The sequence below is a fragment of the Sinocyclocheilus rhinocerous genome, unplaced genomic scaffold (assembly GCF_001515625.1).
Source record: "Sinocyclocheilus rhinocerous isolate Xijiao unplaced genomic scaffold, SAMN03320098_v1.1 scaffold524, whole genome shotgun sequence".
Taxonomy (NCBI): Eukaryota; Metazoa; Chordata; class Actinopteri; order Cypriniformes; family Cyprinidae; genus Sinocyclocheilus; species Sinocyclocheilus rhinocerous.
In genome coordinates this window covers 296,822-323,716 of record NW_015628336.1, presented here as the reverse complement: position 1 = coordinate 323,716, position 26,895 = coordinate 296,822, and the positions used below count along the sequence as shown (strand labels likewise).

The following is a 26,895-nucleotide window of genomic DNA, read 5'->3' as shown; positions in this document are numbered from 1 at the left end:
AACGCCTCTGTACTTCCGATTTCTCCCAATATGGGGACAGGAGACTTGTCAGTCAATAAATGGGAAAATTTCCATTGGGAAATGGGAAAGTCTCCTGTCCCCATATTGGGAGAAATCGGAAATGCATTACTTTTAAAAGTAACTTTCCCCAACACTGGTCATCAATGACATGTAGGTGGGGGAGTAACAATTTCTGCTAATTAATCAAAGAGCTGTAGATCCAATCACACACATTTGTAAAGCTGTTAGCGAATGTTTTTTGGAACTATGGTTTTGGAAAACATAATCGTCGAAATTTGTTATTAACGATGGAACTTGCGACCATAGTTGGGAAAAAAAAAAAGTTTAAATATGACTAATCATAAAGAATGTATTACTATTAATTCACTAAACTATTTTCTTGGAATCTTTGTATGTTAAACTCTTTAACTTGCATGTACTATGGGTAACATGGCGAACTTAAACTAAAATGTTCCTCTAGTGTTTCATCACCGGCTTACATGACTGAAATGATCCTTAAAACAAAACCTGAGTAAAACCAAATGAGCAAAAACCTGAAAAAACCCCAGAGAAAGGAGGAGTTCCTGTCCTGGGCAATGAAAGAAGCTGTTAATATGTTTCACATATGGCCAGCTAAATCTAGCCTGGCTTAAACTGCACAACTCACAAAGATATATAGGCATGTACCACAAGGTTAAGCTCTTTTCCTGTCAAATAGCCACTCTGTTTGAGGTTTTCAAATCCATCAAGGGGCCAGATCAACACTTCATCAAAATAAAAAGAGGAGGCCTCAGGGTTTCATTGCAGTGCTACATAATTCCATTTACTTTCTACAAGCAGCTGTTTTCCATGAATCTCCCTTCAGGAAGCAATGTTCGGAGTTTAATCATTTTAAACTGGTTTCATCCATGCATTCCTAACAGCAAATGACAAACTATCAAATACTTTCCTTTATTTTTATGTTTTAAAGGGGTCATATGACATTGCTAAAAAGAACATTATTTTGTGTATTTGGTGTAATGCAATGTGTTTATGCGGTTTAAGGTTAAAAAAACTGTACATTATTGTTGCTCCTCTATACCCCGAGTATGAATTAGGGGCTTAGGGGGTTAATAGACAATTAATATTCAGTAATATTATGGTTTTAACCACACTATCAGATGAGAATAGAGCTGGATAATGTCACTAACTTTGCAATGCAATGACATTATTGCCTTCTGTAGAGCTGCATAGAGACTGAAAAAAGAATGGTGTAGAAACAACATTTACTCAGAAATATCTAGTACATTTCACAATTATTTACAAAGAAATGGCAAGTAATATTGATTGTGACGTAGAAAGACTGAAATAGAATTTTCACGTAAAACACTCCAATAATGTTAACTTACAACTTCAAAAAAATATTTTTTACAGTGCACCTTAATTAAACTCATTTTATAACCGATAAACTTTGCAACATTTGACCGTTATTTAACGAATTAAAAAATGTTGAATTAAATCGAGCTGAATAATGACACTTGTCTTCTGTAAAACTGGGTTACAGCTAAAATTGAACTTGCTTCATAACTGATGAAAAACACTGACAACGTCAGTTGAGTTACTTCACTGCTATTCACAACTTCTCTCCCATGGTCTCACCGGATAGTAAAATATCTATTGTAGTAAACCATCCAAGTAATTGACTGTTTCATGAAAACTAAGAATTCAGACATACTTCTTCTGAATCCTTGGTTTTCATGAAACAGTCAAATACTACAATGGATATTTTACTATGTCTTTGAGGTCATAAAGTGTGGTCTAATTTTAAAGCAGAAATACAGAACAGAAGTTATGTAAGGGGAATCAATGTCTACTTATCACTGTTTAGCTTAATACCCTGTGAAAGTGATATGGTTATAATTTTCACAAGTCTGAAAACTGGCTTGAATAGATCAATGGATACAAAAATTACAGGATAAATAACAAAACCATTTCCAATCTCATTCAAATCAAAATATGCATAAAATGCATATTTAGCCGTCTCTTTCAGTCTCATTTTAACTGAGCTGTGACCATCATTCCACATTTTTCAAAGATTTACGGACTAATGAGTTATTGTTTATGATGTATAAATGTTTTTTAAAAAGCACATACACATTATAAGACTCTGATGTGACTAATAAGTAGTATGTTAATATCCATATATAACTCCGACTGGATTCGTCTGAAAGAAGAAAGTCATATACACCTAGGATGACTTGAGGGTGAGTAATTTATGGGCTAATTTTCATTTTTGGGTGAACTAACCCTTTAAATGTTACTAAAAGGTATTTCAAAAAATTAAATGGTATTAATATTTTTTTTTCTTGTAAGGGGCCCCTAAGAGGTGACACAGATTGTGTTTCTAATTCATTTCTCTGACTCCTGGTCTGTAGCCAGGGTTGCCCAAGAGTGTTCCAGTTCCTGTGCCATGCGTGGCTGTAGGAGGCAAGCAGGAGACACTGTTCTGCAGTCCAAAAGGTGCCGAGCTCATAATGACGTCACACACCGGCATCATTGAGCTCGGGCCTTCTGGACCAGTGTGATGAGGGCCAAAGAAACACTCGGGGTCCACGACCATGGCTATGAGGGTCAGCGGGTGCGCTTCGGTGAAGCTCCAGCGCACTGCCGAAAAAAGGCCTGCTCACATGTCATGTTTTATAAAGAAATCTAACCTCCCTCATTTAAAGAAATCATGTATTGTTTGATTAGATAAAACCTGACCCAAGACCAGAATTACAAAAACACTGCAGTTACAAAAAGTTCAACACATTACCTATAAACATGCTTTACAAGATTTTGAATTGCATATATATTTTTTGTAATTCTTTTTGTCAAATTTTATTTTTGAAAAGTGTGCTTGTGCGATCATTCTTGACAACAAATGATACTTTGTTTAATATTTTGTTTAACTATTGCAGTGACATTCATATGAACACTTTTTTGGGGCCACTGTATTAGAGACCTTTTTTTTTTTTTTTCAAGTGCAGTATGGAGTACCTCAAGGCTCAGTACTAGGGCCATTACTCTTCACGCTTTACATGTTACCCTTGGGAGATATTATCAGGAAACACGGTGTTAGCTTTCACTGTTATGCTGATGATACTCAGCTCTATATTTCTTCGCAGCCCGGCGAAACATACCAATTTGAAAAACTAGCGGAATGCATAGTCGATATAAAAAACTGGATGATGAGTAATTTCTTACTGCTAAATTCTGAAAAAACAGAGGTGTTAATTATAGGACCTAAAAACTCTGCATATAATAACCTAGAACACTCTTTAAGACTTGATGGCTGCTCTGTCAATTCTTCGTCATCAGTTAGGAACCTAGGTGTGCTATTTGATAGCAATCTTTCGTTAGAAAGCCACGTTTCTAGCATTTGTAAAACTGCATTTTTCCATCTCAAAAATATATCTAAATTACGACCTATTCTCTCAATGTCAAATGCAGAAATGTTAATCCATGCGTTTATGACCTCAAGGTTAGATTATTGTAATGCTTTATTGGGTGGTTGTTCTGCACGCTTAATAAACAAACTCCAGCTGGTCCAAAATGCAGCAGCTAGAGTTCTTACTAGAACCAGGAAGTATGACCATATTAGCCCGGTTCTGTCAACACTGCACTGGCTACCTATTAAACATCGTATAGATTTTAAAATCTTGCTAATTACTTATAAAGCCCTGAATGGTTTAGCACCTCAGTATTTGAACGAGCTCTTGTTACATTATAGTCCTCCACGTCCGCTGCGTTCTCAAAACTCTGGCCATTTGATAATACCTAGAATATCAAAATCAACTGCGGGCGGCAGATCCTTTTCCTATTTAGCGCCCAAACTCTGGAATAACCTACCTAACATTGTTCGGGAGGCAGACACACTCTGTCAGTTTAAATCTAGATTAAAGACCCATCTCTTTAACCTGGCTTACACATAACACACTAATACGCTTCTAATATTCAAATCCGTTAAAGGATTTTTAGGCTGCATTAATTAGGTCAACCGGAACCGGGAACACTTCTCATAACACCCGATGTACTTGCTACATTGTTAGAAGAATGGCATCTACGCTAATATTAGTCTGTTTCTCTCTTATTCCGAGGTCACCGTTGCCACCAGATCCAGTCTGTATCCAGATCAGATGGTCACTGCAGTCACCCGGATCCAGTACGTATTCAGACCAGATGGTGGATCAGCACCTAGAGAGGACCTCTACAGCCCTGAAAGACAGCGGAGACCAGGACAACTAGATGAGCCCCAGAGACAGATCCCCAGTGAAGACCTTGTCTCCTAGACGGCCACCGGGACAAGACCACAGGAACCAGATGATTCCTCTGCACAATGTGACTTTGCTAGCCTGAAATTGAACTGCTGGTTTTGTCTGGCCAGAGGAGAACTGGCCCCCTGACTGAGCCTGGTTTCTCCCAAGGTTTTTTCTCCATTCTGTCACCGATGGAGTTTTGGTTCCTTGCCGCTGTCGCCTCTGGCTTGCTTAGTTGGGGACACTTCATTTCCAGCGATATTGTTGACTTGATTGCAAATGATTGCACAGATACTATTTAAACTGAACTGAGCTGGATGATGACATCACTGAATTCAATGATGAACTGTCTTTAACTGGAAAATTAGTGTTTACTATTGTCATTTTGCATTATTGACACACTATTTTCCTAATTAATGCTGTTCAGTTGCTTTGACACAATCTGTATTGTTAAAAGCGCTATATAAATAAAGGTGACTTGACTTGACTTGACCTTCCACAAGTCTATTCAAAGCCAAACTCCACACAACAGCACAATGAGGAACACGTTTTCATATTGCCAGTATAAACATTTACTGCTTTTTTGCCCTTGAGCTGTTCTGGAAGAGCCCTGGAATTTCTGGGCTACTGTGGCTACCAAAACAAATGAGTCTTTTATGTAACAGAGCCAAACATCCTGTGGGCCGCCCCCTCAGGACAACCATGGAAATCTGTTTGCTTTCCTTACCCAGAACTCTACTGTTAGTGCTAAACTGAGGCCTGGTGACTCAAGAACAGAGGTTAACTCTGTTTCTTTTCAGTTCGTTTTAAAAACAGTGCACTTAGGACTTAACAGTCTAAGCTGTTCATTACAGTAAAAACAATCAGTGATCCTCAAAGATACAAAACTTTTATGATTAAAAAAAAAACCTGCTATGAATAAACATTTTTACATTATTTACCCTCATTTCAAACCGTGTGATATTCTTTCTTTGGAAGAACAAAAAGGGGATGTTTAGCAGAATGCTCAGGCTCCATCAAGGACCAGGGCTGTCAATGGACAAAAGGCAGTTCATAAAAGTAGTCCAAAAGACTCATGCGTTATATTCATTTTTATAAATTCGAGGAACAGACAACATTTAAGTCACTGATTATCTTGAACTTCAAATCTCATTCACTCTTTATGCTTTTGTTCAGTAGAAAAAAAGCAGCATGAAAATGCTGCAAAACATTTTTTTTTTCATTTCCACAAAAGAAAGAATGTCATACACAACAATGGCAACCCATCATTAATGATGATGGAATATCCCTGTTTCTTTAGCGATCATTTAAATGCATTATATTACAAGCAGGGTTTTTCGTTACCGTGAAAACAACCAACATTTTTTAGAGGTTGTATATAGTAATAAATCTATGAGAAAAACCTATAGGAAGATTAATGCACATTTCAAGCAGTGTCTTTGTTCTACAAGGGAAAATCCCGGTAAGAAAAACAACAAACCAGGAATTGTCCAGATCTGCGTGACTGGAAGGCAGCCATGGTTAAAGCCCAAGTGGAGTTTGAAATGAGCTCGGCCTCATTTCAAAGTTCCCAAAAAATAATGTTTGTCAAGCTCACTCAACCATGGAGGGCAGCATTTAGACATCTGTCAGACAAACCATTCATTTCACTCGAACAATAGCTGGACCCCTGCGTTTGAGATATGAGTAACTGCATATGTGCAGGAATGGATTAGTTGGTAAGGATTAATAATGAAAAACTAACACGACACTTGGCCAAATGTAGCACAGCATATTACCATAACAGTTGTCGTATAAAATTAAACGTGCGATACGTAGTAAGTTGAGGCTGGACACGTTTACAACTTCAGGCAATAATGATGACTTACTATTTTGAGTATGTTTTTAGTTAAAAATGGATTTGGTTTTTAAACATTGAAGCTAAGTGAGCATTTAGCCGCTAACTTGAATAGTTTCCCATATTGTTTTTCCATCAACACCTCCCATTCCACTTGACCAAGCACACACACACACACACACACAGTGCACTCTGAGAGTCATATGGTCCTAACAGCCATCTTCATTCTACTCCCCTCTCTCTCTGTTCTCACCTTTTTGCACGTTCTGTCTCCACATATCCTTTTTTTCCACCTGGCACAATCTGGCCTGTATATTTGAACACCTGAAGGCAAAACTACTAGGTTTACTTGTCCTACTTTGCCGTTTCATTCACTCACAGATTCACTTCATTGGGCTTTTGTTTAAAGTGAGAGAGGGGGCTGACATCTGTCATCCTCTCTTTCTCTCTGGAGGTGGTGGGCACAACGCCCTGGAGCACATGGAGTTGTCTGACTAAGTATAGTTGTGTGCATTTGTCTTGCATTGTTTTCAAACTCAGCCATTGAGTTAACAAGTACTGTTGGTCTGAAACACTATTCTGAAGAGATTTTACACCAGAAAGTAATCTAAGATGGTCTTCGGAATTAAAGCATTTAAGTAGTATTTCTTTTTTTCCAAGGAACTGTCACAATGACTGGTCCTAAGGTTTTATTTATTTATATTATAAAGTTTTTGATGGCTGTATGAAGTCACTTCCCCTCAAGCTCATACAGGTGTCTATGCAGAGTACCCACAGTTTCCAGTACTTTTGAAGAAACCAAAAGTGTCCATAGAGTTTTGTCTTAATAGAACAGTGCTTACTGATTTATAATAATCTATTCTAATCTATTATAAGTATCTATTGATTTATCTGAACCTTTGGCAAAATGTTCTGCTTGGTAAATTATTTCAAATAAATGGCACTTAATCGAATACTTTGTTTCTAATGCATTGATATTAAAACATGTTTTAAGTGTGACTTAAGTCTCTAAATACCTGTTTTGTAATTTTTTGTGCGAGAAATATACTAATATTTTAAACTTTTTAAACTGTAAACTGTAGCTTCATTCCCATCATTAGTATTTTTTCTAAGATGCACATATATTTCTTCGCTTTATAAGATTTATCAACTGATTTTATCATTGATTTTTCAACTGGGGTCGTATGGATTACCATTTCATTAGTTTTGATGGTTTTTGAAGCATTAACTATGAGAGTTCCTTCCACTTGCATTATCCAGACTCAGCGATGGATTATTTTTCAAAAAATCTGAGTTGCAAAAGAAAGACAAACAGACTTGGGTGGAATATCTCTTTAAACTGATCTGTGTAATTTGTTTACCCATTTGCTGTATGTCTCAAAGTTCACAATGTCTTTGTGTTCACTCTTCACAGTCACACTTTTGTCCCATGATTGATAAGGCAGAGTGCCCCCATCTTTTTTGTCTTTGTCCACACTAAGTCATAGTTCATCCATTTATACAGTAACCATGTTCCTAGTTCTGTTGAGTGTGATATGGGGGTATCACATCCCTATCGGGAAAAATTTCTTGGTGACTGATTTTGCTAATAATGTGTTCCTAGATGTATATCCTAGTTAGTCCTGGAAAATCAGTCCTATCAAGCAATCAGATTTTAGGATTAGGGGTTTCTTCTACATTCTCATCAACATTTGTATTTTCCTCTGATTTTAAAGGGGTCATATGATGCGATTTCAAGTTTTCCTTTCTCTTTGGAGTGTTACAAGCTGATTTTGCATAGATAAGATCCCTGAAGTTGCAAAGACTAAAGTCTCAAAACCAAAGAGATATTCTTTATCAAAGTTAAGACTCTGCCACGCCCCCCTAAAACGGCTCGTTCTAACACACCCCACATATCTACCTCACTATGTGGAAATATTAGCACAATGAGGCCCAAATCTGCACGCAAAGAAAGAAGGCGTGGTATCAGTAATCGCAGTTAGTGTTGAAGCAGCCATGTCAGGGAGAAGCTGTGTGTTTCTAGGCGAAAGCAAAAGCACTTTATTTCACCTTCCGAAAGTAGATGCATTTAGGAATCTTTAAGATAACTTACAACAGAACAGCAATGCATTTTATGGACGACCGTTTCGTGAACCTAGGAGAGGAGGTAATTCTGACTTTGCTATGACAATCTGGCGCTTCAGAATCAGCTACTGTTTTGTTATTAGTTTAAATATTTGCTATTGACCGTTCAAATGCGGAGTTTTGCGCATCGTGTGCGTGCGTGCGTGCGTGTGAGCGAGAGAGAGAGAGAGAGAGAGCGAGAGAGAGACAGGGAAGGAGGGGGCTTTGTAGAAAACGAAGCGTTTGAGAGAGGCGGGGCATAGAGGACCTACAATAATGTACTGTATTTGAAAAATAATGTGTTTTTTGAACATTAAAGCATGTCAACATATTCTGTTACACCAAATACACAAAATAATGATCTTTAAAAAAGCATCATATGACCCCTTTAAGGCAAGGCTGAGCATAGGGTTAAGACTACAATTGTTTAAAGAATATGATGTTCAAGGACCAACAAATGATGCTGATGTCCTCCCTTGCAAAATCACACAAAGCCTCTTGCTGGCTAAGTAAGAACTGAGTGTCTCTTACCTGCTGCATTTTCTCTAGGTCCAAGCTGGGGCGACCAGGTTCTCCTGTGTAAGCAGGCCGGTGCCGCCAGTAAGGCATGGAAGGTTGTTCAAAGTGGCTGAGAATGATGGGCCGGACAGGTAGGCGGGCTGGGGTGTGAGAAGGCTTGAGAGCTCGAGGAGGGGAGGAGCTGAAGAGAACGGGGCTGGGAGAGGAGGCGCTCAAGCGAGGTCCAGCCGATGATTCATTTGGCCCACACAGGTCCTTCACCTCCTCGTCACTAAAGGCGCTGCTCATGTCTCCATGTCTGTGCCACTTTCGGCCCCCTTCGGCCGCCGTAGCTCCTGCGATGCGCTCAAGCTCCTCTTCGGAACTGTGATGGTCCAGGATTGGGTCCAGGAATAAACGGAGACACCGTAAGTGGGCGGGAGAAAGAATGCCCTGGTTGTGCTGCTGGCTAGTGGCTAGAGGGGTCAAGGCGCAGTTCCGCCGGCGCTCTGCAGGGGGTGTAATATAGCAGAAGGATGTCATTTAGCGAAATCTAAACTTAAAATGCACTTAAAGGGGTCATGAACATTCATTTTTAAACAAAACAATATGATGCAGGCTTTTCAGAGAGACTGAAAGTAAAAAATGCTTAGTGCTTAGTCGGACCATTTTGGATCCAACACTAATGTCGCACATAAGTGTGAGTAAACGTGTTTTTACTACTATTGTATTGTCTGTTCCAGACCGTTTGATATATACTCAGTATTTAACCCAAATGACCCATGTTGTTTTCAGAGTATGTCACAGCAGTGTCCATCTGTTATTTTAATAAGCAAAACTGCTAGCCAATCATAGCACTGGGCGCTTACTTGCGAGTCTTGAATGTGCCCCGCCTATATAAACAGACCGTTCTGCAGAGAGGCTCAAAAACAGGATAGAAGATAGCCTATTACTTCTAAATTATGATGTTTTTTTTTTATATAAGTGAACCTCAGAGAACATTATAAAATAATTATAAAATGCAGTTCATGACCCCTTTAATACAGGGACAATCCCAAGGAGCATCTTGGGTTTACATGTCTTGCTCAAGAGCACAATGATATTTAATGGTTTGTTCCTTAAGGGTTTTTTCACACTGATAAACATGAAATTGCTAGAGGTTAGTCTGCGTTCTAACTGAACTACAGTATTGAACTGCATCATGAGGTGGATCAACTACTGTAAGCTCCAATGTCTTCACTCCTTTTGGTAGACGTCATATTCAGTCACTGCTCATTTGTTCAACTCTGCTTGCCTCTGTTGCATCACTAATGGTCACTGTGGCTCATATCGCCTCAACTTGCCATGTCTTATTTAAAATTATTTGACACCATCGGTGAAAGTGTCCCTTTACGGGACTCAAATCAATAAACTACGATACGCCAAACCATAACAGATAAGACCAAACCATTTTTTATTGCTCTTAGCTACTGTTATGGCAGAAAGTACAACAAGTACAAGCAAAGTATGATTAAAATGCACAAGTGGTCTATATCTATATGGACTCCAGATAAAGTTTATGGTTTAGGGATTTTAACCTAGAAGATCAAAGTTTATGTATGTGACAGACTATTAGGTTCAACTAATAACTATTTTTATAATCTAATGATAATCTAAATCTTTTCCTCTAATGCTAATGCCATATATGTAGACTTCATGTAATAGTAATCCTACTACTGTAGGTGTAAAACATAGCATCCGCTGCATTGCAAATATGGTTTTCATTTTGTTTCATTTAAAACTTAATTTTGATGTTTAAGAACAAATATTGTTTCGATGCTAATGATTGCACTCACTTTCTGTTTCAGTCTGTTTGATTGATATGCATATTGATGTACTCCACCCAAAAATGAAAATTCTCTCATCATTTACTAAATAATTTGTATTTTTCTCACACACACACAGCTATCGTTTCACCTCCGAAGACACTGATTCATCAACCTCAACTGTGGTTGTATGGAATACTGTCATGATCATTTTGCATAGTTTTTGAAGCGTCAATTTTGAGGGACCCCTCCACTTGTATTACATGGACTCAAAAAGGTTAATTATTTTACTAAAAATCTCATTATGTGTTCCACTGAAGAAGAAAAAAAGCCATATACATCTGGGACGGCATGTGGGTGAGAAAATCACGAGAGAATTTTCATTTTTGGGTGGAGTATCACTTTAATGACAACATTTCAATAAGAAACATTTCAGAAACATAACAGTAACTTATGTAAATGTGTTATTCTATGCATTATCTATGTAACATTATAAATTTGATCAATTAGTTGTTGAAGCCCTGTATGCTATAGACATATACATGTGGCAAAACACACACACACACCTCGGTCAATCTGTGCTAGCTCTTGGTTTTCACCTTCGGAGTCTTCACTCTCCCCTCCTTCCTCACTGCCATGGTAGGAAATCTGTTTCAAAAGCAAAGCAAAGGTCAGACAAACCTGAATCACCATGATACAAACAAGAATATTTTTACTGTCATGTCCCACAGCTCACAAAAGCGAATGGAAAGTGTTTTTCATGCATCTGTATTCCAGTCTAGTAGCATGAAAGTATTGCTTATCATTTGCTATCACAACAAGACCAGTGACTAACACTTGGGCAACTTCTTAGGAAACCTTCTAATATTACAAAGGGTGAGACAAACATATGCGGTAAGTGCTGAATGTTTCTTGCAAACAGTCCAACCTAAACATAGGGATTATCCATTTACTCAGAAACTTCTTACAGTTTTGAAAGAAAATGTGTGTAATGATTACCCATGCAAAAGATGGCTTCAATAGCTTCAAGACGTGGTTGGCTGCCAAAGCGATGCTATGTGTTTGCTAAGTGTTTTTAGCATGTTATGCTTTGGTTGCATGTTCAGTGGCCCAAGACATAAAAGCCCACCCCCAAACTATCATGAGAATCTGTTCCCTATATATGCAAGCCTATGGGATATTTTTGTTTTGTCATCTGCGTGCAGAAAATCTAAAATATGATGGTTTAAGAAAGTAATAGAACACCTCAATAATCTACGGAGGTCCCCAACCACCGGGTCAAGACCATAGACTGTAAAAAAAACATGGACGTAATGTCCGTGACGTCACCCGTAGGTTTCTGCATTTTTGCAGCCTAAAGTGGGCGGAGCGGGCCGTCGCCATCTTGGCAGCGTGTCACTCTCGGATAATCGAAAATGTGCAAAGAGGTGGGATGTGGGTGGAGCTGGTTGCTGAAACCACGCCCACCTAGCTCGACGGTGGTGACAGCAGCGGCAATCCACCTGTCACTCAAGTGGCCACGCCCTTAATTATGCAGAACTTTAAGGCTTAATATAATTTAAACGGATGAGTTATAAAAAAAATTCACCCCCCTCACAGTTGTCATGAAGGGCAAAATTAGCTATATAGACCAAAACCACTTTTTGTACCAGGCTGTAAACATTTTTTTCTGCTGTAAAGTTGGGCATTTTAACATGGAGAGTCTATGGGATTGACTCCCTTTTGGAGTCAGTCTCTAGCGGCCAGTCAATGAATTGCAGTTTAAGTCACTTCCGTGTTGGTTTCAAGAGAGAGACCGGAAGGTTGCCGCTTGGTCGACGGGGTGGACTATTTTAAGAATACTTTTCCCATCAACTGGTCACAATGTACAACATCGCTGCGCACTCTCATGTTAACAAGCACGGATGAGAAGCACGTGAGGCGCTGAATGAAAGTGCACATTCACTCTCTGACAGCAGGTGGTGCTGAACAGCAGAAATGCAGCCATTTCCCCGGAAACCCCGTAAACAAAGCAGCTGCGCAGCGCTACTTTCTGAAACCTATTTAAATGATTTAAACAGCCATTCAGATTTGTGTATTTGCTATGGTGCTCATCACAGCGCCAAATACTTAAATATTTAGACTTAATAGGCTATTTACTTTTTTACATTTTAATCTGGACTACAACATGCCCTATTTATTGTTTGAAAATGATTTGATTCTTTATTGTTCAGTCATTTTATGAACTCGAGCTAACATGAACTGTATTTTTTAACAAAGAATAATAACTTCTGTAACAAATGCAGCTATTGCTCATTGTTAATGTTAGTGCATTAACTAAGGTTAACTAATGAGATCTTATTGTAAAGTGATACCTATTGGTCTTTATAATTCTTTTGCACTTTAATCTGTGTGAAATCTGTATTTACTTTACACATTTTTTGTGTATTGCTTTATTGTATTTAAATGTTCAATTTCTTTTTGTTATAAGAAAAAAAGTTATTAAACCTGTTATACTTTATTATGACAACACTTTTTTGCAACTAAATTTCAATATCGTGATAATACCGCATACCATGATAAAAGCATTAGTAATTAATCGCAACATGAAATTTTGATACCGTCACATGCCTATTTGCCAATTTACAAGTTCAAGCTATTTTAAACCACAAAAAGAAGCGAAAGAGAACTCGATTCGTTACTCGCGTGCTGTATTCGGTGTGCACACACATGCACAGAGACGTGTTTCAGACAGAGTGCAAATACCGAGTTGATTCCTCTTTCACGTCTCCTTGCATTTGAGATACATACATATAAAATTGTCAAAAAACCCTTCTCGGCATTCTCATTCTCTTTAAATATTTTTTTTTCTTGCTCATCTGAAAAATCATCCGATCCGTATATAAATATAAATCCCACCCCACTCCAGCAGATCCGCGAGAATATTTTCAAAATATAACCGGTCCGTGGTGTAAAAAAGGTTGGAGATCCCTGATCTACATGAATCATGCCACACATAGCACAAATAATGTGTGATACATCAAAGTTTAATACCCAGTATGAGCAATATTTACAGTGATGCCTGCCTTAGAAATCAGCACTGATGATTCACAGATCTACACCTCAACTGAGATGAGGTGTAGAAGAGAAGGCGCGATTGGATCAAATGGAAAAGGTGCTCACTAGCCAAACGAAATGTATTTCAATTTAAACTTCAGCATGTGCATTTCCTTTTTGATTTGCCTTGTTTGAGTAAAGATCCGAAAGTGCGAAAAGAAGAAACAGAGCATGAGGTTAAGAGAAGTAAAAACAAGAGGCACACCCAATACCACAACATCAATTGCTCTGAAAGCTTAGCTGAGTCCCAGTGTAAGTTCATTTAGACAAGATTATTTTAAGAGCAAAACTGATTTAATGTCTCTCAGCGAATGAGGGAATGGAACAGAGAGAAAACCCAACAGATTGCACTAGTAAAGAGTTAAGTAACACAGTGCACGGTAATTACCTTGTCCAAACCCAGCTAACCAGCTGCCATCTGTTCTCAAGTACACACACACACACACACCACTTCTCTTCTCATCTCTTTCGCCTTTCACTAAGTAAACAGTGAGAGAAACTGAATGACTCAAATGTGTCACTCTTTCTCACATGCATGATGCACTAGGATCTCATGGCAGCTCAGGGCCCCCAGAAGAGCCATTTTCACTCACTGAAATCCAGTCTGTCTCGAATCTCAAAGTCAACACAAATTACCATTCCTCACCACCAAAACCTCTGCCAGACAAGTGTCTTCGGTTGTAAGAAGCTATACACTAGGTTTTCATTTAGTATCACATACTTAGAAACTACTGCCCATTACTGTATTCGAGAGTGTACGTTTCAGAGGTGATAACCATACAAATAAATACAGAGTGAATGCCCTTATTGTTCCATGTGTGTACAGAATACACAAGTCAATCCCACTAGAGAAGAAAACACACTGAGCGGGGGAGAAGGTACAATAGTCCTCTGCAGTAGGCAATGTATTTCCAAAATTGATTAGTTAGTGGGTTAGTTCAGGAAACCCATAACTAGGCTGATTTACTGTAATGACAACTGCTTAGACATGTTTCTTTGCAATATATGGTTACTAAGGCACAGTCCTTTAATAAAGTAACTGGACAGATATTCAACAAATAAAAAATTTAATAATTTATTGTCAGTTATTATTTTTTTCTCAAGATACTGTGTCTAAAGGTAAGGTACATCTATCGCTATTTTCGTGGGGAAAATGTAACTGACAAGCATTCTCACAACAAGTCTGTGAAAAGGCAAAATATAGGTTACACAGTGTACACTGATTATTTCCATTCGACAACCAAAAAAAAAAAAAAGGACACATTGTTGGTCTACCTGTATAGTTCACGACCCATACAGAATAGCAGACAAGGGTTTTCATGCTATGACAAAAGATCTGAACCAAGGTACGCCATTCCCTAAAGTATTTTTTTACCAACACCAAGGTGCCTACTTTCAAAACTAAAACTATTCTTATGGCTTATTCTTAAAGCAGAAGCCAAATGATGAATAAGAATCAATTGGGTAAAAGATCGCAATATATCAAAGTTTTGTAATGACAATACATTTACAAAGCATAATATTATTGAATCGTGATACAAATATCAATATAATATCCCTATGTCAATGCAGATTCCTTCCCCTACTGCAAGATTGTACCGCCTCAACAACAGAGCAATGACTGGAAAAAAAAAAACAACTGGAAAAAGCATGAAATGCTAACAAACAATATCAGAAAACCTGTTTCTCAATGTAATTATGTACAAATAGACTTCTTTTAGGTATAAATGTAGTCAGCCTGTCAATATTGAAAAATAAACCTTGACACTGTGATCTTGCATCACTCTCAAGGAGTTTACTTTGTGATAATGACCAAGTGTTTATTAATGGTTTGGTTATGTAAGCTGTTTTACCATGCCAATGAGGCAAATATAACTAGGAACCGAAAATTATAGCCTATATGTGTGCCTCTACTGTACAGACCGGTCTCCTTGTGTCATAGCTCACTGAAGTAGGCAGAGGGTGACACAATATCAGAGCTACAAGATGTTGGCAAGTGACCTTGGCTTAATGGTGACAGCCAATCAATAGATCCTGGGAGCGTTCTTATACATGCAGCCTCGTTTCAACTCGCTTCAATGTCGAGAGAGAAAACATTACTGATACTAAGTCGACTTCTGGTTCTTTGCCTGCACTGAAAAGCTCTGATAGGATCTCATGGGTGCAGACACAAAAAGCTGCTCAAAAGGGAAAAAGCAGTTCCAGTAGTACACAACGAGAAAAACAGGCTTTGTGTATACTCAGTCTGAGGCAGATTCAAGGCCAAAAGGTAATGCCTTTTAATATAAATAGTGATCCTACATTTTATTTTGGCTAGTAATGGAACTCTACATACAAACACACATGCATATACACACAGCTGAGTGACTGAACTAAATACTGCAGCACTGCATGAGGCCTGTTTCCCAGGGAACCGCCCCCAGATGGGATGACAACATCTTCACAAGGGATTAGGGGGATTAGTTTAAGTGAAGATATGTTAACAGAGCTATTGTCAAAATCATCAGCATCAGGGTCAAATTACCCATCAAGCTATTCACTATGGTTTTGGATCGAAATGAAAGTACAGCCTGTTTTCCTCAAATAATTGTTTAGGCAGTATCTTCTCTTAGTTTAAAATAAAATGCAGTTCAAATGAGGTCAGTGCTCACATACCACTGGCTTTGAAGAATGAAGATTGAAGATACACATGAGATAGATAGCATATTGCTTCATACTACCAGAGTATGTTTTAAAAAGCTATTCACAGTATGCTTTTGAATTTCAGTTACAAAAGAAGTAGGTTTCAATGAATGTCTCTCATTCATTACAGTTCTTTAATAAAGAAACTACCTTTTAAAACAAATGTGCCATTGGCAATGCCATGGTACAGACATGGTTTGACATGGTAATGGTCTGACATATACTTTACTGAGGTACTAAGTGATTAACATGTTAAATGTACCATCTGAATTTACACGGTACTCTGAGATACTCCTAAGAGTACCATGGTACAAACATATTGTTACTGTGGTTTTTACTATGCTAGAGGTGGCGGCAGGTACAAAGGCAAGCAAGATGCACCAATAAACAAACAAACAATTCTTCCACCAAGTTCTAACCTAACAGTAGGATAAGAGTAGGATGTTTATGGTAGTCAAGAAATGTAACTTGGTGCATTATTATTAGAGACCAACTGATGTCATGTATATTTACACATTTAAAAGAAGTTACGAGTTATATGAGTTACGATTGTTATTAGCTGCAATAATTGTAACATTTATGATTTCAGAGCTGTAACTATAAATTAAGTACTATACTAGTAGTATAAAGTTGAATAGGAAAGACTATTCAGTTCTTCATTATGGTCATTAACTTTGCCTCAATGGCATAACTTAAAAATTCAACAGGCAGCACATTCATCCAGTGACTGGTTATTTATCTGAATAACTGACATTCAAAGTTAGTAGGGCAGGTGAACAAGACAGGAATATGGCTGCGCTTAGGGCTGCACGATAAATCGAAATGGAATCAAGATCGCGGTTCGACAGAAGCTGCGATTGTCATGCGTATCTTTCAGTGAAGCACGGTTCTGTGATCAGCAGTAAATCTCCATCCAAAGGCCAGAGGGCGCTCTCGCGCTGAAACTCCAAATACGCCTCGCAGAAGAAACCACAGCTGTCATTATCGCAAACTATTTCTTCGATTTCATAATCGCGCAATAAAATCGTCTGCGATTTTTTTTGTGTAACTTGTCAGTGAACTACGGCTATGTGTAGTAAATTCTGCTCCATCTGAAAGCATGTGGTGATGATTTCCTGCTGATTACAGAACCGGCATTACTATCAAAATGCGCATGACAATCGCATTCGATTAATCGTGCAGCCCTAGCTGCGCTTGAATAATTTTCTTAATAACTGTATATGATACGAACACTACTGTGTGGAGCCCCTTTTTTGGGGTGTGCATGAGGTCAGTAAGCACCCATTAGTAGCAGTTTTTTCTTATGTACATGTCGAAGCAGAAGTATAATATTAAATCAAACCAACATAGACAGCACTGTTTATTAACATAAATGCATGTCTTACTGCAGGGGAGCTGTACTCATGTAGGTGTGATTCACACGGTTGGCGGTTTACAGCCCAGCCCGTTCCCTCTGCATTTGCGTATGTATTTGCATTTGCAGTGGACCTGAACTGATTTGCTTACACATGGATTACGCCTTTCCTTCATCTATGGGAATACATAATTTTCATCAACACGGAAGTACAATTTGAAAAAAGTGCATAATTACAGTATACTTCAAATCATCATCTAAAAAGTATGACAGTGCCATGGTGATACATCATGGTATCAGAAGGTCATACCATGGTATTTAATTCATGGTGCTGAATAATTACCACATTAATGTATATTACCAGAGTGTGTTTTTAAATACCTATTCACTTTTTGAATCGTGGTTCCAAAAGAAGTAGGTTTCAATGAATGTGTCTCATTCATTAAAATGCTTTAATAAAATAAGAAGCGAAACTGTCTTTCAAAACAAATGTGCCATTGGCGATGCCATAGAACAGTTATGGTTTTAAATGGAATTCATGGTGATTACAAAATTCATGTATATTCATGGAATTTACATGACACTAAGAAACACTTCAGAGAATAGAATGGCATTACCATGGTACCATTAGAGTTGCAAAAAGGTGGAACATTTCCAGTAAATTTCGGAAATATTCCTGAAATTTTGGAAGCTTTCCAGGATTTTTTGGAATATTCCAGGGAAAGTTTCCGGAAATTAACGGGAAATTGTCCACCCCTTTGCAAACCTAGGTACCATGTCTAAAAAAAAACAGCTTTTCAGTACAGTTGTTAGTGATAATCAACTCTATTCTAATAATAAACACATTAAAAAAAAGACTCTTCTAAGAAACATTAACATCATTCATTGTAATGAATTTAGGATGGAAATTTCCCTTGAAGAAAATGTTCCTTAGATTTGAATTCAATAATCCCTCGTTGTAAAGATATGATTTAAAACTGCATGATTTAATATAAAAAGTGTTTTTTGCTATCCCTGGCAGGCGGGATTATCTGGTTTAAAATCGATCCCAGATATGTCCTACAGCATAAACTAGCACAACCCTTTTGCATTAACATATGCAACAAAACAGCATTTGCATGAGGCTTTGATGCAGACCACAATGCACAGCTCTTGCAGGCAGAGCTGTTTGCATAGTTTATGGTTTACTCTCTGTATCCTCTGGCACTGTTTGAGTTCATAAATTGTAGGGCTGTCGATGTGTTTGCATATGTAACATAATAAGCTGCCCCGTAGCCTCAGGGTCTACAGTACCATCCCGCAAAGCAGTCTGGGAATGAGAGAGGCAGGGAGGTGCCACTGCTGTCATGGCCTTCTGGATTAGCATTGGCTATTCTCATTTGAATGTGTGGGGTAGATTAGGGTCAGTGATGACGGTCATGGATTACAAGCTTTGGAGAGGGTGTGTGTGAATATGATATCAGCTCAGAACTGTTGGCACACAAAAGAGTTGTTAGTGTGGTAATGCTCAAAGGTCAATCACACGACAGTCTTAACGTCATTATGAGCACACCCGTGTCCTAAAACAGACTAAACAACACACATACCAGCGAAATAATTGAACAATGCTCTAAATTCTATGCATCATATGTCAATAGGTCCTGATTTTGCAGTGACCCGTAACGAGAGGTGATCTGATTGGTTACTGTTGACTTTTATTACAGTTGCTAAAGGTGAAACATGTAATTTATAAAATACGTTCACCCATCACATCTTAAAATGCACAGACAACTACAAGTAAACCATATGTAGACCAGTACCCTAAAAAACGTGTGGTAGTTGAAACCTAATGGCAGTTCTTACTTATTTTACATTTTGGCAAATTGGTGGCTAATCCTTATAAATTTGTACAATCTCAACAATATTGGCTCAAGTAATGGAGTGAATTTGGGGTGGGACTATTCATTTGTTGACCAATGGCAGGAAATGGGAGTGTTTACTGTTCATTGATATCCTTGCAAGGACACCAGGAAGTGATGTAACAAAACTATTAACGCATGACCAGAAATTGCTCCACAATCAACTAAATAACTTAATAGCTCAACTGTCTTAACCAAAGAATTAATCAGTGTCAGCAAAAATACAAGCTTCACATTTCTGTTTAAATATCCTCCATGTATTTGCCTGCTTCCATTCCAAGTGCATTGCTGTATACACAATTTTTATTAATCTTTATAAAAGTGTTTTTTTTATCTTTATAAACGGTGTTTTTTATGCTAATCAGCAGCAGACCAGAGATGTCTCAGATAGAGTTTAAATTATATTTCACCCAGAATATGCAAATGTTACACTGAATGACATAATAAGTAGTGTACTAAGTAAGTAGGGTCCACAACCCAGAACTTGTCCTAAATTGCCCTTTGCAGACTACACTGTTGGGTGGTAGTCCACCATGAAGTCTGCAACAGTGCTTGCCAGCCAGCATAAAAGATGGTGCTTCTGATCACCCTTCTGAATAATCAACTGACAAATGGGACACCCTACGGCCTCTTGGGCTCCACAAGGTTATATCAAGTGCGCCATTTGGAACAGTGCCCCAATTTTTCTCACAATGCACCAAAAAAAGTTAAAACCAAGAAAACCTCCTAATGTCGATGGCTAAATTAATGGAATAAAAAAAGTCCTGTCCCGTTTTCCTCAACAGTCCTCAGAGAGAGTCCCCCTAAGAGTTTTAATTATGTCTGTGATGTCAAAGCAGTATGCTGTGTAGTGGGCGGTAGGTGAGAGCTGCATACTGGGCGTCAACACGCGTGTTCTAGCTACGCCATCTGCTAAACAGTTTAGGATAGTGATTGGTCCTGTAATCACAGTCGGTGTGTTTGTGCGCACTTCTGCGTGTGTAGATCATGAGTGTTCAACAGACAGCAAATGTAACCACTGTAACACACCACTCCGCTTCTTCCATACACTTTCAAATGAAACACTTATGCATGCAGACATACCAGAGTCTCATAATGCAACACAGAATCAGATACATTTCATTGCAGTACATTAACGTAACTTCATGAGCATTTTTCTTAAAACTGTCACAAACTTCTCTTTAATTGTGCAAGGGGTTGTGGGCAATATACGTAAAAAAAAATTTAAAAAAAGCATGCACCTTATTTTCAGTGCATTATGCTAATGTCTATTTTTGCGTTAACTTAGTTTAGAACAAAAAATGCCTATTTAGAGCTCAATGCAGGTCTTTCTTTAGATTTCATATAAAACATGTCTGCTTGTCCTCAGTTGATTGACAAGTAGCTATTGGAAACATAACTTTTCATTACATCAGCCAAACGTAAAGGGTTTGTTGACCCCAAAAATAAAAAATGAGCATTTACCCACCTTATGTTGTTCCAAAGATTAAATATTTTGAAGAATGCATGTGAACCAAACAATATTGGAGCCCACTGACTCTCAATGTACGGACAGACATTTCTCAATATATCTTCTATGTTCCACAGAAGAAGGAAAACTGTCACAAACTTCTCTTTAATTGTGCAAGGGGTTGTGGGCAATATACGTAAAAAAAAATTTAAAAAAAGCATGCACCTTATTTTCAGTGCATTATGCTAATGTCTATTTTTGCGTTAACTTAGTTTAGAACAAAAAATGCCTATTTAGAGCTCAATGCAGGTCTTTCTTTAGATTTCATATAAAACATGTCTGCTTGTCCTCAGTTGATTGACAAGTAGCTATTGGAAACATAACTTTTCATTACATCAGCCAAACGTAAAGAGTTTGTTGACCCCAAAAAAAAAAAATGAGCATTTACCCACCTTATGTTGTTCCAAAGATTAAATATTTTGAAGAATGCATGTGAACCAAAAAATATTGGAGCCCACTGACTCTCAATGTATGGACAGACATTTCTCAATATATCTTCTATGTTCCACAGAAGAAGGAAAGCCATAAACTTTCATTTTGAATGACATGAGGGCATGATATGATGACAATTTTCATTTTTGGGTGACCACTTTAACATATCTTCTCACAATGTTTAATTTTCAACCACAACCTTAAAAACAAGTAACAAACAGCTTTTTGTACGTTTCATGTGCTTTCTGCTATAACACTGAGGGTTTCACAAGTCTCAGAATTCCCTGATAATACTTGTGACCAACCACAGCTGAATTCCAACCAACTTGCTAACAATGTCCAACAGAAAGTGCCTAATCACTACCAGCCACAACCCTGCATGTTTCACATTTCCACCCAGTGCAATAGCAGAACTATCAATGTTGAAATAAGTTTTGCTGCAATTAGAAAACTAACAGCAGGAATTATTGGTGAGGCAATAACACAATTGCTTGATGAAAATATCTGATGTTTTTTTTATTACAATGACATGCATGCTTAAATAGCAGACATAAGCTGCCAATTATGTCAAAGGCCTATAAAATCTACTGCAGCCCAAGTACATTCGCATTTCTGCCTTTGGCTAACCATACTACATACTGAGTAAGCGGAAATTACTCGAGCAGGAAGCTAAAAAATGCTATTACAGCATAAATGTGGTACAAATCCATAACGTCACGTTTACTTGTTAGTATTGCCAATTCCTTCTTTTTTCCTCTCATTCTGACTAAAACCATTACAAGTGTCCAACTTTCTTTAGCCTGGCTGCTAGATTAAGTGCTTGGCCAACATGTAAATGACATTGGACTAGAATTTCCAGTCTTTTCCCTCCTGGCTTATAGAAACACAAACATTTGACGAACTGTTTGTGGTTTGGCAGTAGTATTTAGGCGAGCGTGTGAATCCAGCCAATTGTCCTTACATATATTCTCATGACATCTTACATTAAGCCTGCACATCTGACATAAAGTCAATGACCTTTTTGGCTTGTGTGTAAACATAAAACAAAGTCTATGTAGGTCGGCAATCTAATGTTTTGTAGATTGCAAATGAATGACAAAATGAATCTGATAAAGCGCTGTACTTTCCAAGAGTCTTGCAAGACTTGCAAAGGCACTTTTGTAACATGAAGCAGTCTGCTAAACATGGGAGTGTTTAGGCCTAGTCCTCTGTGGTCAATTTAAGATCACACGGGAAAGGGAAGAAAATTTAAAAAAAACGGCCACACTCGCAGCTGTGTTTTTCAATTTTTACACAAGTGGACAAGAACAAAACAATCAAAAGGGGATCAAGTGAAAGGCTATGACACAGGACACACTCAAAACACAGGAAGCCTCAAGACTCAAAAAAACACACCAGCCCTCGGGGGCCATGACTGCAGCTCTGTGCGTCTGTTCATGCATGAAGGAGTCTTCTGGGCGACTCTAGCTTCTGGGTTAGTATAGATCAGTTTATGTCCTCCTTGTACAGTGTTGGTTCACTGGTAATGTGTCCTAACTTACATTTGAATTCTACTTCTGTATTTTTCATTTAATAAGGCCCTTCCAAATGACTTGTGACAACATTCCCCAATGTGTTAAACTCTATAGATCAGCGAATCATGCTAAAGCGTTACAGCTGACAGAGAATTGTATGCAGGTCAAAAGTTCCAACACTATGCTCAAAGTGCTGAAAGCATAACATGACATTCAGAGGATAATTCTTGTGAAAAGGCCTTTACTTATGATTTGTTCTTCTGGCTTGTATCCTGGAAATACTGCCAAGAAGATCCTTAAATTTCCTCCAAAGCTTCTCAGTGGTCTACTAGACCTACTCAAACATGACAGATACAGACACTTATACACACACAGCTTCCGTCAGCAACCCAGCAGTGCCAAAGACGTTACTGGCAGAAGGCCACAGTCCAACCACCGTAATTGTATTTATTAGTGTAAGCCACAGGGTCAAGCTGAGATCAGGACATGTGTCCATTGGTACAGGAATAACAGCCTTTGGCACTGAGTAGTCAAAAACGTCTACTCAAAACATCTTTCCATCTTCCTTTAACATGTTGAGGCCTTGTAAAAAAGTTTTAGTTTTATCTCAAATGATGCTAAAGCTTGAGAATCAGCCAGGTATTTAAACGTTTGGTCTCGACGTTGGTCATAGAGTGGTACAGAAAAGAAAGACAAGCTTTGCCATTCATACTGTCTTTCAGCTATGAATTAGGGGTGTGTGATATTTATCGTCTATGATAATATCGTGATTGTTGTTTTAACGATATGCGAGCTGACATTTTCAAGTATGTCTCTTACTTTGCATTGCAAAAAACAAACAAAAACACGTCTTGCCAGTCCAAAAGCATTGACTGCTTGAAGAAGCATATTAGAATACAGTTAAAATGCCCCTAATAATTCAAGTTATGAAAGCAAAAACTATCCCTGTATGGGTTTTTGTTTATTATATTTATATAGTTAAGTAATATCACACAAGCAAGAGCCGTTTTCCTAAATATTAGCGTGTGAGCGTGATCGCAAATGTGATATTAATTTTATACAACAGTTCAACAAACAAGAAGTTAATATTGAGTGTGTTACACTTAGACACTATATATCAGTTAATCAAAATATCAGTTAATTATCGTATCAAAAAAGTCCCAGTAAATATTGAGATATAATTTTGTGTCAATAATCGTACACCCCTACTACGAATCCCAGTCTAGTACAAATAAATTCTTAAAACAAACTTAAAATCAACATGAAATGGAATTCACAAGTAGTTTTACTTCCATGATATGCCAAGATATTCAATGAGGAAAGATGCATGACGGGACTTGTTTTATCTACTAGAAACCAATTTGATCATGAAAGGTGGGATTTACACACCAAAATGCAGTCAATTAAGAAAAATGCACCTTTTTCTTTACTTTTTGGCCTTCCTTCCACTGAGATGGCATTTTTGTCCTGAGCTTTTTGAAGGCGCTCACCCAAGTGAATACATTTGAAAATGTCATCTTCATGTTGTAGTGACTGTGAAAATGGAGGTATTTGAAAACGATGATGCATTTTTAGTCATTTAAAGCATATTTTACTAATAGATAACTACGGTTGTAACAATATTGGCATGCCTGCTCTTCACATTTATACAATCACTTTATAAAATCTTCATATTACATTCAGAAAAATATGACCGAAAATGTATTCACAATTGCTATCTTGTGTCAAAACTGCGTATTAGACCATAAATGGAATGGCGATTTTGAGCGTGACCTGAACGCACCAGTGAGTGGTGAAATGTTTTGTTAATAAAACAACAGAGCTAGAAGTATGGTGTGAGAACTTTTTATGTCTAGTCTCTTGGCATCTTCTCAGTGAGCTTTTAATTAATATTACTGAGTAGAATAAAACTACACCTAAACAGCTCTTTCTCAATAACAAGCTCATGTGGCCTATTTGACATGAGCCAAAAGGAAAGTCATTTCAGAGGCAGAACTATTTATTTTTGTCTCTGGAATAACCTAGACTAACTAATCTTTCACAATAACACCAGGAGCATATGTTAAAGGAATAGCTGACACAAAAGTGAAAATTCTGGGACCATTTACTCAGAAAGAAAGTCTTTGATTTGGAATGGCATTTCTACTACTGTACATTATATATATAATCCTCATAACCACGACAGGACGGTCACATCTTTATAGTGACCTCTCCGATTTCATTAATTACTCATCAGAATTAAAGTAGATTTCCATCCTGCTATTGCCACATTACCTCCCTTTGAAGAGAAAGAGCTCAAACATGGCTGTAGGGTACACCTCTCATGACAAATAATGAAAATGGAACAAGCAGTTGGACAGATCAATTAACTAAAAGTGTAATAGGGAAAATGTGAAAACTACCATGCGAATGAATGGAATGGACCAAGGAGCTTAAGCTCATACAAAATTTAGACTACATCTTTGTGGAACTTCACACCATGTGCTCAAACAAGAAGCATACTGACAAATGCCCCTATGAAAGGTTTTCATGGCACATTTATGAGCAATTTATGACTTTATAACATCATGGCATTAACAGAGACCCAGCATTGGGTTCAGAATGTCAAGTATTTATGGATTCCAGAAAGGTGTTGTATTACTTTAAGGTGGTTCTTCAAGATGGTGTAAGCTAGATGCCATCATGCTTTCTCCTGCTAAAACTTTTACCTCACAAGGTCATCTGGTTTCTTTGGTTTATTCCTTCGAATAAAGGTTTTTAATTTACATATAGTTTTTGGATAGTCACTGATCTTTTAATCTTTTCATGTTGTTTGTGCACTTCCGAAGTGTGTGTGTGTGTGTGTGTGTGCAGATGGACAATGAAGCTGAAGTGTGTATAATTAAAAAATATATATAAATAAATAAAAAGTCTCTCTAGAATCTCAATCACACCCATACATACACACACTCACACATACACACATACGTATGCGCTCTACACACACTACTCTCTCCAGCTCATGCTCGTCGTGGTCTCCCATTGGTTGCTTAAACCAATGATGTCATTGCGTTCTAACAGGAGGCGGGACAGTAACATCTTAAAGGGGTATGAAGAGTTTTTGCAGGGTCTCTGAGGTCAAGTGTGACCTGTTTCTTAAGCACAAGAAGAGCCCTCCTAATCTATAGGCTCATTTGAGATGCCCTACTACAGCATTGTATATACTGTGGATATTTTATTTTAAGTAATATTTTATATTCTTTTTTTCTATATTCTTATGAAGTGAAAGTGACATGTGGCCAAGTATGGTAACCCATACTCAGAATTAGTGCTCTGCATTTTAACCCATCCAAAGTGCACACACACATGAAGGTGGGAGAGAGCGCTGTACATTCACTCCCCCCTCCTACAATCCCTGCCGGTACGAGACTCGAACCCGCAACCTTTGGGTTACGAGTCCGACTCTCTAACTATTAGGCCACGACTTCCCTTTATACAGTTATATATTCTATAATTGTGCATCGAACTGTACAAAATTTGTAAGAATAATTTCTTGATATGAAGCAATTCTAATGTGTTGTTAGAAGCCAAATTATCTCTAAAGTTAAAACAGATTTAGTGTAATATATATATATATATATATATATATATATATAATTGTAGTGCTTTGTCTTATTGTAGTATTATAAATTTATATTATGAGTTGATTTATTTCATTGTGCAGTACACGCGTCAAATGTTCCCTATAAATGAATATGACTTGACTACTGTGCGGCATCAAGAAATATTGCACTATTAATGGAACTGGACTGACTTGTATTATAATATATTGTGTGTTATTGTCAAAGGACTATTTGAATTTAGAAAAGGTTGGCTTTATGAACAACAAATGATATTAAAGGCATCTCAA

General features: G+C 37.8%; 1 protein-coding gene across 1 annotated transcript; it reads right to left on the bottom strand.

The window, feature by feature from the left end:
• Positions 1-5,193: 5,193 nt before the first annotated feature.
• LOC107737449 (uncharacterized) lies at positions 5,194-11,213 on the bottom strand. The gene is made up of 3 exons (XM_016548932.1): positions 11,087-11,213; positions 8,749-9,224; positions 5,194-5,306 (listed from the first exon to the last, which is right to left on the bottom strand). The coding sequence occupies exons 1-3, from the start codon at positions 11,211-11,213 to the stop codon at positions 5,226-5,228; spliced, it is 684 nt and encodes a 227-aa protein (XP_016404418.1). The 3' UTR covers positions 5,194-5,225.
• Positions 11,214-26,895: the final 15,682 nt, after the last annotated feature.

What these genes read in the sequence shown, in the direction of transcription:
- LOC107737449 (XM_016548932.1), bottom strand. Translation starts at nt 11,213, where the DNA reads ATGGTGATTCAGGTTTGTCTGACCTTTGCTTTGCTTTTGAAACAGATT. An exon ending in GCTAGCACAGATTGACCGAG is followed by an intron (nt 9,225 to 11,086) that starts GTGTGTGTGTGT and finishes CACCCCCTGCAG; the next exon opens with AGCGCCGGCGGAACTGCGCC. An exon ending in ACCTAGAGAAAATGCAGCAG is followed by an intron (nt 5,307 to 8,748) that starts GTAAGAGACACT and finishes GTCCATTGACAG; the next exon opens with CCCTGGTCCTTGATGGAGCC.